Source organism: Tachysurus vachellii, chromosome 13 (assembly GCF_030014155.1).
Source record: "Tachysurus vachellii isolate PV-2020 chromosome 13, HZAU_Pvac_v1, whole genome shotgun sequence".
Lineage (NCBI taxonomy): Eukaryota > Metazoa > Chordata > Actinopteri > Siluriformes > Bagridae > Tachysurus > Tachysurus vachellii.
The window spans coordinates 7,163,887-7,178,056 of record NC_083472.1 but is presented as its reverse complement, the minus strand read 5'-3'; the positions used below and the strand labels follow the sequence as shown (position 1 = coordinate 7,178,056).

General features: G+C 41.9%; 2 protein-coding genes across 7 annotated transcripts in view; one reads left to right on the top strand and one right to left on the bottom strand.

Annotated features, from left to right (window-relative positions):
* The first annotated feature begins 434 nt into the window (after positions 1-434).
* Positions 435-4,653, top strand: shisa3 (shisa family member 3). Its single transcript, XM_060885945.1, has 2 exons — positions 435-1,146; positions 2,810-4,653. Exons 1-2 carry the CDS (start codon positions 876-878, stop codon positions 3,403-3,405), a joined length of 867 nt encoding a protein of 288 aa, XP_060741928.1. The 5' UTR covers positions 435-875; the 3' UTR covers positions 3,406-4,653.
* Positions 4,654-7,749: 3,096 nt separating this feature from the next.
* atp8a1 (ATPase phospholipid transporting 8A1) overlaps positions 7,750-14,170 on the bottom strand; it is a 120,527-nt gene continuing 114,106 nt past the window's right edge. For 4 of the 6 annotated variants that reach the window (XM_060884631.1, XM_060884632.1, XM_060884630.1 and 1 more), the window contains 4 exons: positions 10,608-10,696; positions 10,263-10,355; positions 9,656-9,747; positions 7,750-8,029 (listed from right to left, as the gene is read on the bottom strand). In XM_060884631.1, the coding sequence (XP_060740614.1) occupies positions 7,932-8,029; positions 9,656-9,747; positions 10,263-10,355; positions 10,608-10,696 (372 nt within the window). In that variant the 3' untranslated portion in view covers positions 7,750-7,931. Of the gene's footprint in view, positions 8,030-8,578; positions 8,616-9,655; positions 9,748-10,262; positions 10,356-10,607; positions 10,697-14,170 lie in introns of all 6 variants that reach the window. The other 2 variants (XM_060884633.1, XM_060884634.1) reach the window with 2 other exon arrangements.

Below are 14,170 nucleotides of genomic sequence, written 5' to 3'. Positions count from 1 at the left end.
CTTTTATGCTTATTAAACTAGACTAGACCAAATTTATTTGATGTCCCATTTAACCTGAATTTACCTTAAAAAGATGTGAATGTAATACATATTTCAACTTTATTAAAAAAACCTCATTTAATGCCTACCGCATTCCTGTGTTTCCATGGAAACGCTATATATTATAAGTGAAAAAGAAGAGATACCTTTTTTGTATTAGACAAACTTTTTTCAGTGTGTATATAAGGTGCTGTATATAATGATCCTTTGTAGTTATGGGACGTGTTCAGTTCAACTATTTGAAGCATACCGGGTTGAACCGGGATTAACATAACAATCTTCACCCCATTTGCGTTCATAATTGGCACACGTGACGTCATGGCCACGCAGCTGCGCGCGCCCCCGAACCAAAACTCACCCAAAACTCCATAACAATAGAGTGAGCAGAGAGTGAAGCATAGGCGCGCTCTTAAAGCTAGGCTAGATTCACAAACTTAGAGAGAGAGAGAGAGAGAGAGAGAGAGAGAGAGAGAGATCCCAAGGCACCACGTTTACTTCAGACTCGGACTTTTTTGGCTCATGTGTGTTGATTGGACGAGCAGTGAAACTGTCAAACTACGTGGATGGATTGAACGGTTTAAAGAGTTTTTAATGACCAAACGTATCTGATTGTGTTTATTTCCAGCCATTCGGAAGTCCTCTAACTGGAGAACTGAATATGACATCATTTGTTTCAGTGACTGAAGAAAAACGCTACAGTTACTCCAGGTCTCGGGATGGTAACTAACCCGGAGACAGGAGTGGATTATACTCCATAATATCTGCTGTAAAGTGTAATACACACAGGAGCAGCATCGGACGCGCGTAAAAGAGATAAAGTGAATGGTTTGTGCAGCATGGCGCGCTGGGTAAGCTGTCTCTTTCTGGGTTATCTCACATGGCACTTGTACGTCCTCGATGCACGGGGAGAGTACTGTCACGGCTGGCTGGACAACAGCGGAAACTATCATGAAGGCTTCCAATGTCCGGAGCACTTGGACACGGCAGACGCGGCGGTTTGTTGCGGGAGCTGCGCGCTGCGGTACTGCTGTGCTGCCACGGACGCGCGCCTGGACCAGGGAAGCTGCACCAACCACCGGGACAACGAATACACCGAATACACACCACGTAAGACACACAGACACACACCTGGGTCGTGCACTGCAGAGTGACGAACCATGACATGAACATCGAAAACGTAACTGTTCAGGGATTTAAACAGGTTCAATAGACAGGTTCAACATTAAAAAAAACAAAACATGCAATCATACTAAAATAATAAACCAAATGAACACGGTTTTAACACCGATGCAGAGAGTTTAGTCTGGTTTAAGGTGATCTGATCTGATCTCTAACCTGATCAAAGCTCTGCAGGTCTATAATCGGTCTCAAAAGCACACAGTTAAGTGTATTTCACACTGACATTAAATAAACCGCAATATTTACATGCAACATGTTGCACAATTTATGAATCGATAATAACATTAATAGTAATAATAACATTAATAGTAATAATAATAATAGAAACGAATTAACTTGTGTTTAAGTTTAGACCTTCCTTAATTATATATTTACATTCCTATAATAATATTTACAATATTAATTAACATTAATAACTAGGCAAAAAAACTTTTTGATGAATTGCGGTATTTTCCTCCTTTTAATTTCCTTCCAGATTTACAAGAAAATAGCAGCTAGCAGATTGCAGAATAATTCCTACACCAGAGGATTTCATACCTCTTTAGTATAAAGGGTGTTACTCAGAATATATTGCAGGCGTTGAACAAATATTTACTGTGTCTCACTTCAATAGTGTCGGAAACGCAGCGGCTCTGCGGCGCCACGATTAAAGGCTGTGATTTCACTTCCATCGCAGGAGATTTAAGGATGTAGAGCGATTCTGGAGACTTGATCAGATTGTGCACAGAGGCACCTGATTAATGTGCGATTTATAGGAGTAGGACAGAGACTCGGGTGCATCCGATTTCCAAACTCGCTTGTGTCTCTCTCTCTCTCACACACACACGGGTGAGAGATAGAGTGAGTGAGTGATTGAGAGAGAGAGAGAGAGAGTGAATGAGTGAGATAGAGAGAGTGATTGAGAGTGTGTGTGTGTGTGTGTGTGTGTGTGTGTGAGAGAGAGAGAGAGAGAGAGAGAGAGAGTCTAATGTTTGATTAAATTAATTATAAGATCTATATAGAAGCACCTCACTGTCACAATCCCCATAACATCTTCAATGCAAAGTTAAGTTCTAAAGCTGTAAACATCAGACTGCAAACTGATGCTGTTACATAAACGTGTCCTGAGGCAGAGGAAGAAAATATTTTGTTTGTGTTGCTCTGTCATCGTCAGTAAAAGTACCCATCGCATGTCTAAAACCAGACCGTCCCCTAATACAAGAGCACATATTTCAGGAAAACACCTAATAAATGAGTGAATAATTTAATTCATGTTCTTTCAATAGTTGACAGAATTTAAAACCAGCGATAAACACAAGGTAAAATGATATAAAAACACTAAAATAGACATGTCAGAATATTTTAATGACTGAATTCATTAGTTAAACAAAACTACCTTAACATAATCACATAATTATCTATATCACCATCCATCAATCTGTTAAAATGTTCTCTGGGTAGTTGAGGGTTGTTCTTTGTTGTGTTCTACCAGTCAGTTGCCTAGATTTATCTTCTGTCTAAGACAAGGTTTATCTACACAATACATTTCCCATGAAGTCTGACCATTCATGCATAACCCCCTCACCCCCCACCCCTTCTGCTCCTCCTCCAGAACCTATCTACATGCCCTTCCTGATGGTAGGCTCCATATTTGTGGCGTTTGTGGTCATTGGCTCATTGGTGGCTGTGTACTGTTGCACGTGTTTACGGCCCAAACAGCCCACACAGCAACCGATCCGCTTCTCCCTCCGTAGCTACCAGGGTGAGACCATCCCCATGATCCTGACTGCAGGGGCGGCACCCACCAGCCTGCGAACACCGTCGCGTCAGTCCAGTACCGCCACCACCAGCTCCAGCAGTGCTGGCGGGGGCAGCTCGCTGCGTCGCTTTTCTCTGAGCAGATCAGATGCTTTGGGACTCCAGCAGCCTCCACAGCAGCTCCTGCTGGCTTCAGCTTCATCCGTATCCACACCAGTGTCCCTGGCACCAGCTCAACCCTTACTGCCTCCTCCACCTCCACCTCCATACTCATCTCCACAGTGCCTGCAGGGCAGCGGCTCGTTCGTGCACACACACCAACACAGCCACCATCAGAGCCTCCACACGGCCCAGAGCTCCAACCTCCTCCTGTCACAGCAGTACTTCTTCCCCCTGCAGCCAGAGCCGTTTGGTGGGAGTAAAGGCTTTGCTGATTTCAGTCAGAGCTGATCTGGAGCTCAGGACACTGGAGCTGCTGTTAACTTGTGCGACACACACTCGAACTCTCTCTCTAGCCTGAACTGGAATACAACATGCAGTGATGCTTCTCTGGAAAAAAAACCATCATGTCAGGCTTTGTGTTGACATGTTTTGTGTTGCAGAGAGTTTAGCTGAAGCTGAAGAGCTGCTAAAACTGGCAGGAATATGACAGGCACATAACTACAGAGGAAAGCACAATAATTTGGGCTGGAACTCATACTGGAGAAAGCACACAGGCCCCCGTTTGCACCTCTTAATAAATTATATTCAAGATCTGCACTTTCAATGCGTTTTATATAAATATTTCTCGGTCTCTGGATGCGTGATAAAAACAGGGGACACTCAAGGAAACGACTGTGAGAACAAAGATATGCTTAGAAGAATTATTCCGGACTACTTGGTTCTCATTCACTGAATTAAAACAAAGCAAACCAGGGATTAAATGAATCTTTTTTTGACAATCAACAAAATGTTTAACGCTTACTAGCTAAAGAGTGCCAGGTGTGTAAAAGTGTGTTTACCTTCATAGAACAAGATGAAAATATGTAGTTGCCTAAATGAGAAGCTGATTGTCCACATTGTTTGTCAGCACACTATGTAGTGAACAAACAGCTTCCAACATCGAGCCATATTTCTTAACATTCCTTATTCCTCTTTCTCAACTACAACAGAGTTAAGACAGTTACCTCTGGGACCGTTTTTCTTTTCAACTGTTTGTTTTTCCATGATCTGGTTTAGGTTTTGTATTACATTTAGCATAATTCATAGAAAGCTGAATAATTGCCCATAATCGCCCTGGTTTCAGGTTACTTTAACAGCTACACGCTCGCTGCTAGATTTGTGGTCAGAGCAGTACTGAGAACTCACATTACTGAAATATCGGACCAACCGGAGCAGCGCGTCGTGGTGAAGAACGTTCAAGGACGAGAACCGTGCTAAAGCTCCGTTCGGCTGTTTATTTTATTTTTAAAAAAGTGCAGATTAAATGTCACATTAAAAAAAAAATTGCTGTAATAAAGTAATAACTTGAGTTTGCTGTAATAAAATAAGTTTTATTTGAATGTGGGAACAGACATATGATATGTCCTTGGTAGAATCTGTGATTATTTTTAGAAAAGACAGAGGAAGGCTGTGGTTTCTCTGATCAACACTGTACATTACTAATGCAAGGTGCTTTATTCCATGGACAAATTAATAAACACGGGCCACCAAGACTGATACTGTAATAATATTTACTGATTTATACTGGAGTCTTCCAGAAAGAATAAACTGTTTTCCCAGAAAGCAGATAGCTTAATCTAATCTAGTCATCATAGATAGCATCTATTTAATACATGTGAAGTGGGTTGATGGATTCTGGGATCCTCTCCACCTTTTCCTGTTTAGTTTCTAACAGCTGTGTGCATGTCTGTCTGGGCAATTTATAACGATTCAACTTCCTTAATTACAGTATTAGATAATTCACCCACACGCCAACACACACCAGTGAGTCTTTAGTGCAGAGGTAAAGCTCTTAAAATGTGCGTAATGAGCGTGATCTGGGAAAGGAAGCCAAGGAAACGTTAATAGAAATTATTTTTAACATGCGATATAAGAACTGGTTGAAGTTTTCTGTGTATCCCACAGAGTCGGCACTAAACGACGGAACAGAGAAATTAAGGTTAAAATGCAGTCAACATGATTGAAACCCGTTGACGCTCGCAAACAGGTTAAGTATGTTACAGGCTGAGGACTGGAGACGAAGCAGGCAGAAACGTCCTACTAAACAACACAGAGGGGCAAATAAACCAAGAGGCTGAGCGACACGGTTCACAGTGCCTTAAACTACAACCTGGAGTCTGCATGACTGCACCATATTTTATTATTTTACAGTTTTCATGAGTGATAACACACAACATCTGCTGATGCAGTGTTTATTGATATAATGTAGAGCTTTAATACATGAAATAATTTACTGGCTTGAACGATTCGGTGGATTTACACTGGTCTAGACAGGAAACAGTCCAGGGGAACGCAACACTGAAACATGCCGCTGTATATTAGTGTGTGAATTAATGCTAAATATTATATTTATGTTGAAAATGTGGTTTTCTTTTTCTGTTTCTGGAAAAACTCCAGTTTTATACAAATTCAGTTACATTTCTGAGGCAAATCTCAAGACAAAGCAGTGAAAATATACACAGTTGGGAAACCACACAGATATCGAGTTCAGTTATTCAAGTTCAAAGTGAAGGACATCAGTATTAATGACAGAAAAGCTTTTTATTTCAGTGTTCATGTTGTAAAGTTTATTTCTTTAGTCTGTTATGGCAGTAAGAAGACAGAACATTTAAAATTGCAGTCCCAACATGCTGAACAATCATTAAACAATGAAGACATAAAATAAAGAGAAAAAAAAACACAACCAAAAGGTTAATACAAACTTTTTTTTTTTTCCATTTAAAGAGTGTTTTCTTCATTAAACTGACCGACAGTAGAAGGAGAATCAGTGTACGACTAACATTTATTCCAGTCATGCAGTCCACCACGTCCACAGACATTGGTTTTGTTAAAGTCCGGCTCTGTTCCTGTTTGAAATCTCAGTACTCCGTTCAGCGAGAGCCAGCCGTGACCGGCCACCAAAAAAAACACTCACCAAATTCAGAGATAAGAAGACAAATGCACTGTAGCTTTACTTTACAATAGCTGCAAAGGAACAGCTGAAATTCCTGTTTAAAGAAGAGATCCGCTGTGAGCTTTTAAATAAAAGTGCGTACAATCAGATACATAATACTGGAAATAATACTCAAGATCACAAAGACTCGCCAGCACTGGAGACATTAACAGTGCAGTGTGCAACATCATCTGTCAGGCTTTAGTTAGGCATCATTGACAAGTACCCCTCTCCTCACTCTACACACACACACATACACACACATCCCACACGCTTACACGGCCATGCAGCAGCACATAACTCACTGATTATACCTGGAGTCGTGCAGACGAGGAGCGAGCAGCATCACACACAGGAAAGACACAGACATGGGAGTTTCTCTCTCTCTCTCTCTCTCATACACACACACACTTTAAACTCCCTTAAAGTAATAGCAGTTATTCTCTCAGGGTTAATTTAAAACAGACATGCTTAACAACAGGTACACACCCACACACACACACACTTTCAAGCATACCCATACCCATACACACACACATGCACATGCGGATGAGACACAAAATATCGAACCTGCTCTCCCACAGGGAGAAGAGAACTAGTGCACAAACTGGACCGTAAAAGAAGAGAGAAACAAGCCGTAATGATGTTAACAGGACACTTCAATCAAATCTCAGGGATATCAGACTCATCTTCCAGAAGACTGACGACAAAACAGATGAATGATAACTCGTTTACAAAGCGGATCGATCCAAAAAAGTTGTACTTGTCCAATATAAAAATACAAATTCACAAAATAACTATAGACACAAAGAGGTTGTTTTTTTTTTCTTTTTCTTTTCTGTAATAGTGGGTGCACCTCTAAGCTGAGTCGTCGTGACTTCCCCAGAAGCGAATGGCACTTCAGTTTTGTGGGATCATCTTGCCATTTATCCAAAGTCTAACATTTGGATCATCTAAAATACTTTCAGATCTGGCTGAAAACAGACTGGACACACTGCTCATAAGAGCCTCTTCATTCTAATGATTCAGCCAGACACTGCAGAGACAACAGCAGCTTCACGGGTTACTGGATTACAAATTCTACCTAGCTACAGGATCTGAAGTAGTCTCTAACAGGGGACTAAAAAGTTCCTATTAGGCACATTAGTGATTTGCAGCTGTGTGCCATGTGGAATGCAGTAACAGATTCAGGCACAAAACAACAGATTATTTAAAACAAAAATCAAAAATAAAAATGAAGGAAATGAGAGCAAGCAAGTCTTTTCAGGTGTGCAGTGGTAAAATCAGCGAAGAGGAGAAATTATAAATATGATGGGACAATACATCTTCCATTTTGATCGTATGACTATTCTTTGGCAATTTCCACTTCTAGATCTGTTCCAGGGATTATGTAGAGCAACAGGAGAGAGGCTAAGACACCATCACTGATTAGAGAAACAGTCAAAGACCACTAAGAGAAAGGGTTAACACCATCATCCCACCAGATTACGTTTGGCTTTAACTACAGAAGTGTGAATGTCAGAGAAGAGAATATGTTGGTGTTTCTGCAGCGTCCCAGAGGTTTGTGGGTCATTAACACTGCAGTCCAGCATAAAACCACACTTGGCTGGACAAGCTGCACTGTGACAACTTCAAAACTATTGATTAATTTTGTTCCTTGCTTTGTTTTTTTTTTTAATTTAATTTTTATTTCGTAATATTCCCTTCCAAAATACTGACCTCTTGCTCTGTCCTACTCAGTTCCAGCAAGAGAGCTGGACAAAAACAACCTGACAGGCCCTAACTTCTGTCAGCTTCAAAAGGTTGACTGGCGGCTGAGGGGCCCGGCCGGAGGGGCCGGATCTCACCACTCGTTGGTCCGCTGCTTGGTCGTGTCATAGGCCCTGATGACCTCGGATTGGGAGACCACTCCGTTCTCATCCTGAGAGAAAGCGTATCCATCTGCAGGAAGAGATCACAGAGAAAACAAATCAGACAACACAGGACAAATGTACATATAAAGGGATGAGCAATATGACAACATGTATTACAGTAATATCTGTGGAAGACAAAAAAAAAAACCTTGTGTTTTGTTATTGAAAACTCCATACCACATTTATAAACACTAAGAACAACAATGATGCCACCAGTTAAAAAAAAACAAAGAAAAAACTGATTTAAACATCCAGTAAGTTGACATTAACTGTGGAGCATTATAAAAAGTATACTACAATATTAAATGTCATATTGCTCTGTTTGTTAGATGGTTCGTGTTTGCTAAACTATCATTGTGATGTCAGGTAAAAGACATCGCTTTCAGTCTGACCCACAGAACTGCTCTAGACGTCCCTGTAACAGCATGTTAGAATAACAAGAGCTTACGGAAAACCTCTTCGTGCTAAGGAGTGACCTGCTGTTTCACCATGCTGTCTGATTCAGAAGCTCAGAATATAGATACACTTTATCCTTGACTGCACTGCACACCAGGGTTAACCTTTGACCCCGACTCACCTTTACGTCTCAACCGACTCTGCCTCTACCTGCCGACCTGGAGGCGCATGCAAGAGGCCGAAGAGAACAGTGCATTGTGGGAATGACAGTGGGACATGGAAATAATTAGATGAGACTCTGATAGCCATCTGCTAACAGAGCTATACAGCACTACACAAACACACACAAACACACACACACACACACACTCGCATGCAGGTGGGGAAGTGGTAAAGCCACGTTTACAGCTGGGTTCCTAAAGCTAATTAAGATTAAGGTGTGATTTTTGGGTAAATGGCATGCAAAATTAGACTATGACCGAGTGTGTCTCATCCCCACCTAAAAACAAACAACAACAACAAAAAAAATAATATCGTGAGCAAATAATCAGAGCAAAAACAACAGAAAGCACATGCAAATGGAATTGGAGGAAGCGTGCGTCAGGTCGAGCTCTACACAGGTAGGTATGTTAGCAATTAATGTTGTGAGGCATGTCAGTGTGTGTGAAAGCCTTATGAGATCAAATATCCTGTGACAGGCATTACCACCAAGTGCTGAGGCTGTTCTCCTGTGGGTTGACTAAAAACAACAATTCTGTCCCATTACTCCCTCATCTAGTCAAACGTCTAATGGTCACAACCATGTGAGCACCAGCTGCATTCTGGCTCTGATGTTAATGTTATGGCTAGTGGACACTTACACAACAGCGCTGTGTCCTGCTCACACTGGTGTGTCACAATAAATTGGCTTCGAATCCTCTGATCGTCTTAGTGACAAAAAGAGACACGATTGCAAAAGGTCTATCTGTTGTTCCTGTCCTCACTGTTTGGTGGATACATGCAGCAGGCAATGTCTGCTCTGCAAAGAGACCTGGAGGTGGACTGTTTGATACAGTGCATGATCAGGAAGCATGTGGTTGTGATATTCCTAAAGGCAGTCGTGCTTCAGTGGTGTGTGCCTGGGTGTACAGTATGTACGTGTGCACCTGCATTCTGATGGTGGGGATGGGAAGAGTAGTGTGTGTGTGTCTAGCAGGTGGTCTGAGTGTGTGTGGTATGAGTGTGTGGGAGGTGGAGTGAAGGTGTTTCGCTGACGTACGGAGTAGGTTCTGCTGCACGGAGTCAGAGCGGTACAGGCTGACTGTGCTCTTCTTAAACACGTTCTTCAGTAGTTGAGCCCTCTCGGTCAGACTGGACGCAGACACACACACACACAGAGACAAAGGAGGAGAGAAAGAGAAAGTAAAGTGTTGAGATGTAGACATTATTTAAAAGTCTGTCCCACACGGTTGAAATCTCTCCCCTGTGGCAGAACCACGAGTAGGAGAGACACAGGACGGTGTGTGTAAGATTTACACACCAAAACCCTTAACAGAGCTGTGAGTGTGTTCGGACTCTGGCGTGCTGAGACGGGAGTGGAGTCAGCAGGATGATTCACACGGAGCTCAGGTCCCTGCTGCACCACGCGCACATTTTCATTAATGCTACCTGTACCTACTACAGCTTACAGATGATAAAGTGGACAGTGAAAGAAAGTGCAGCTTGTAGCAGAAATGCTGGGGCTTATTTTACACCGTGAGCAGAGACTTCCAGATATTATTGTCCTCTTCATCGAACTGCGCAGCTCACGTTACTGTGATTCTTTACATTCAGGCAGATGCTGACAAGGTTGGTCAGGGCTGATTCTGTCTCTGTGTGGCTCTTACCTCTTCCCATGAACCACTGCTCCAGGGTCCTTTGAAAGAGCCTCTAGCTCCTGAACCTCATCCACCAGGGTCTTGAACCATGCCTTTTTTATACTGAGAGACACAGAGACAGAGACAGAGACAGAGAGAGAGTCAGAAGTCTAAACTGATCATTTTTTTGGATATTAAGCGAAGAAAAGAGCTTTTACAAACACCAGTTCATAAAATACACTGCAATCCATAAACACATGTCAGAATAAATGCACTGACTGATCTTTACAGGTTCGTATAGTTATTCATCTGACACTGGACTCTGAAACCAAGGACTCAGTCCAGTGCAGAACAGATGAGGAAAAGGTAACTCACACTTTGTAAGCCAGGTCAAACACCAGAGAAGTGACAGGAATGAAAAACAGTCCCATCCAGAAGACTCCAGAGCTGAACATCATATCTGCCTAAAACATACACACATACAAACAATAGTGAGATACTGAAGAAGGGACATGTGGTGACTGGTGTTGGTGTGGTTAGAGGGAGGGGTGTGTGTGTGTGTGTGTGTGTTTGTCAGGCAAAACCAATGATATTAAAGTACATCAGAACAAAGTTGCTTTAATAAGTCGGCTGAATTCATGCTCATGAGAAGCTGCTAATCATTTGCAATGTAGAGTGTTTTCCATTCTCACTCAGCCCACCTGCTCCCGCATACCTGCAAACTGCTCAACTGAGCACTGTGTGTGTGTGTGTGTGTGTGTGTGTGTGTGTGTGTGTGTGTGTGTGTGTGTGTGCGTGCGTGTGTCTGCCTAAAAGAGAGCATTTCAGTGTGTGACAGAAATGCAGAGGAGACCAAAGGACAAACACCAGTACAAGGCTTGTTTGTGCATTAGGTAAATGTTTGCACCACATTTCTTCAGCCAAGTGCTCGTGCTGGGAATTAAGAGAGGCATCAGTCATGCTGTGGGCGTATAGTCTCATTTTTCTGCCCACGATTAATATTTAAGGGTTGATGTTTCCATAGATCAACAGGAAAATCATTCTTTTCTTTGAATTGCAGGTGAGCTACCACAGGTATACACAACCACAGTAAATAATCTCACACACACACACAGACACAGACACACAAAATATGTTTGCCTATTCAGCTCAGGAGACTGGGATGAAGTGTTGGAAAAAAGCTCAACTGGAAACAGGAATAATGTGTTATCTTTTAAAAATTCTTTAACTAAAACAAATCATTAATATGCTTTAAGATGAAGACTAAAGTAAGGCCAGCATCAGCCTGTGAGCCAAAATACACCAATAAATTAAACCAACATAGACTGAAAAGACATTCATCTGTTTGGATTGGGTGAGAAAAGGAGCAACAAAGCAGTGGGCTAATTAAATAATGATATTCGAGTCGGTAAACCAAACACATTTATCTCTCTGAGAATTAAAATAACATATTGAGGAGAGGAGCACCGTGCTCCTGTAAAACATCCCACAACACAAATATGGCTGGCGTCACAGAGACTCCGGTTGTTTGAATCCAGCGGTGTGTAAGAGACAGCAAAAGACACAGAAAAAGTTTGAGTGCTGTGGTTTGGGAGCATCTACGGCAGCAGACAGTGATTCTCTGGCCTGCGCCATCAAGCAGGGTGAGATGCAGAAGTTTGCACGTTGCCTGTTTGCTTTGGCCCTGCTGCACTCAAACGATCCGTCATTAAATGTCAAGAGCACAGAGTCGCCTCCTTGCATCGCAATTTGCCGTACATGCCTGTGCCACTTGTCCAAACTTGGCGGCCCCTAACCAAGGTCCTTCCTGTAATGGAAACCAGGCGAAGGTCTAAAATGGTGCCATGAGGCACGCCCGCACCCACCAATCAGTGTCAAAGCTTTCAAAGAACTCAGGTGTTGCCAAATTAGCTAAGCTGTTACAGCGCAATAGACTTTGATGACTGACAAAACATATGAGGGGTCTGGTTGTGGGAGGGGGAAGGAAATCTCAAATGACTGGAAATCAAAATAGTTTTTTTCCCCTTCTCCTAACGTCTCTGCTGATCCTGACTGAACAACTGTGTTCTGTGTCACTACGGGATTTTTAAGAAGAATTGTTGCCAAGAGACATCAGAGAAAATCGCAGGAGATTTTGGAGTGGAAATTCAGCAGCCCCCGAGATTATAGATCTCTCAGCAGAGTGATAGTTTTCTCTACTCGCAGCACTTTAATCATTTTCATGTTTATCTATCGAGAAATCAAACGTAGTGCGGGAATTAAACAAACACAAAATCAATTACGAGAATGTTAGGTCAATGCCAATAAGCTTGAAACAGGAACAGAACAATAAGCTTTCTCAGAAAACCATCGTGAGAGGAACGTTCACGCAAATAAAACAATTAAGACGAGTATAAACTGCTGTGTCTGCAAATCTGGGAGAGGACTGGGAAATCTTTCAAGTGCTACACTTGTTTGTTTTTAGAGTTTGAGTTCTAAACTGGGATTTAATGGGGTGTTTATCCAAGGAGAAAGTTGGGTACACAGACTGTAAATCAACGCCTCATAGAGACGGCAGGACGTGGTGTAGAGGTGTTTTTAGGCTATATTAATAAATGACTGAGGCCCGCTCTCATCAGCCACACTCCAGCACTGTGTTTCGACTGAGATTTCACTCGTTTCGTGTCTACTCATGTTCACTCTTTCATGAACACACACAAAATGCACATGCACACACAAAGATCTAGCAGTATCCAGGCAACTAAAGCAAAATGAGACCGAATACACAGCTAGACCTATGGACCTCAGATACCTCTGTAACGGGCAAATAAAATATCATCATGGTTGTCAGGACTAGTAAATATCACCGAGAAAAGTTGGTGTAGTGTCAATATGGATTGCGGCACCACTCAAAACTGCTGAATGGAAAATGCAACAGTAGCCAACGTACGTTTACATGCAGTCCCGTGTACAACAGTCACAAGACAGGTAAGAATGTTGCCCCTTCAGTCAGAGCTTACCATTTCAGTAAATCACAGAATGAGATGAAACCTTAGTGTTTTTAAGGCAAAGAAGAAATAACCTAAAGAGGACTAAGTGCTGATAATGAGTGAACAGATATTTATAGGATATTTACTGAATGGAAAAATATCTTGATTCAAATTTATATTTTGCCCTGAACAAAACCGTTGATTTTGTACACATGCCCGTATGTTATGTGACGTCCCGCATTAACCGTGGCTGCAAACATCTCTTGATTTTCCCCTCCAACTCTTAAAGCGTCTCTATTTAAACTTTACCACTGATAAATTTAGTACAGATCAGCATCTAGCCTAATTAGCTAGCCACTACTATCAAGGACTAGGAAGAGGGTTATGTTAGAGCTCTTTTCTCCAAATGTGTTGTGCTGCACTGTGAAGTAGCCGTGAAGCAGCTGTTAGGTGGGAACTGGCAACCGATCAAACGGGCGAGAGGAAGAGGGGAAAATAAATACCTTTGTTGACTTTTTTGTGAAATCAGAAAATGTTTATATTGCGATGCTTTGACTACAACAGTCACATAAATACAACTTCCACAAGACAAAGTACTCTAATCACTGAAAGGAAAAATTATTAAAGCTTTAGATCTTACTTTATAAATAATATAAGACGGAAATGTGCAAAAATTGCCCTTGGGTATTTATCGTGAGCTCTGTGTATTCATGCTTGCCATTCTTTTCTCAGTGTAAGAACACGTGTCTGACGTCCACGGTAACGTCCATGGTAACTGCACATCTGCTGCAGTTGTGGTAGGAAAAGATTAGGTCAAAAAATAATAGTGGTGTTAAGGAACAGCAGAGTTTGACTGCTCATGCCTGGCAGTGAGAATGTCAGAAGAGGAATGTTAATACCTGTAGCTGTGATGTCGGGCAAAATGTCAGTCCTGATCGTTTCCCTTAGCATACTGTACACGTATGACTG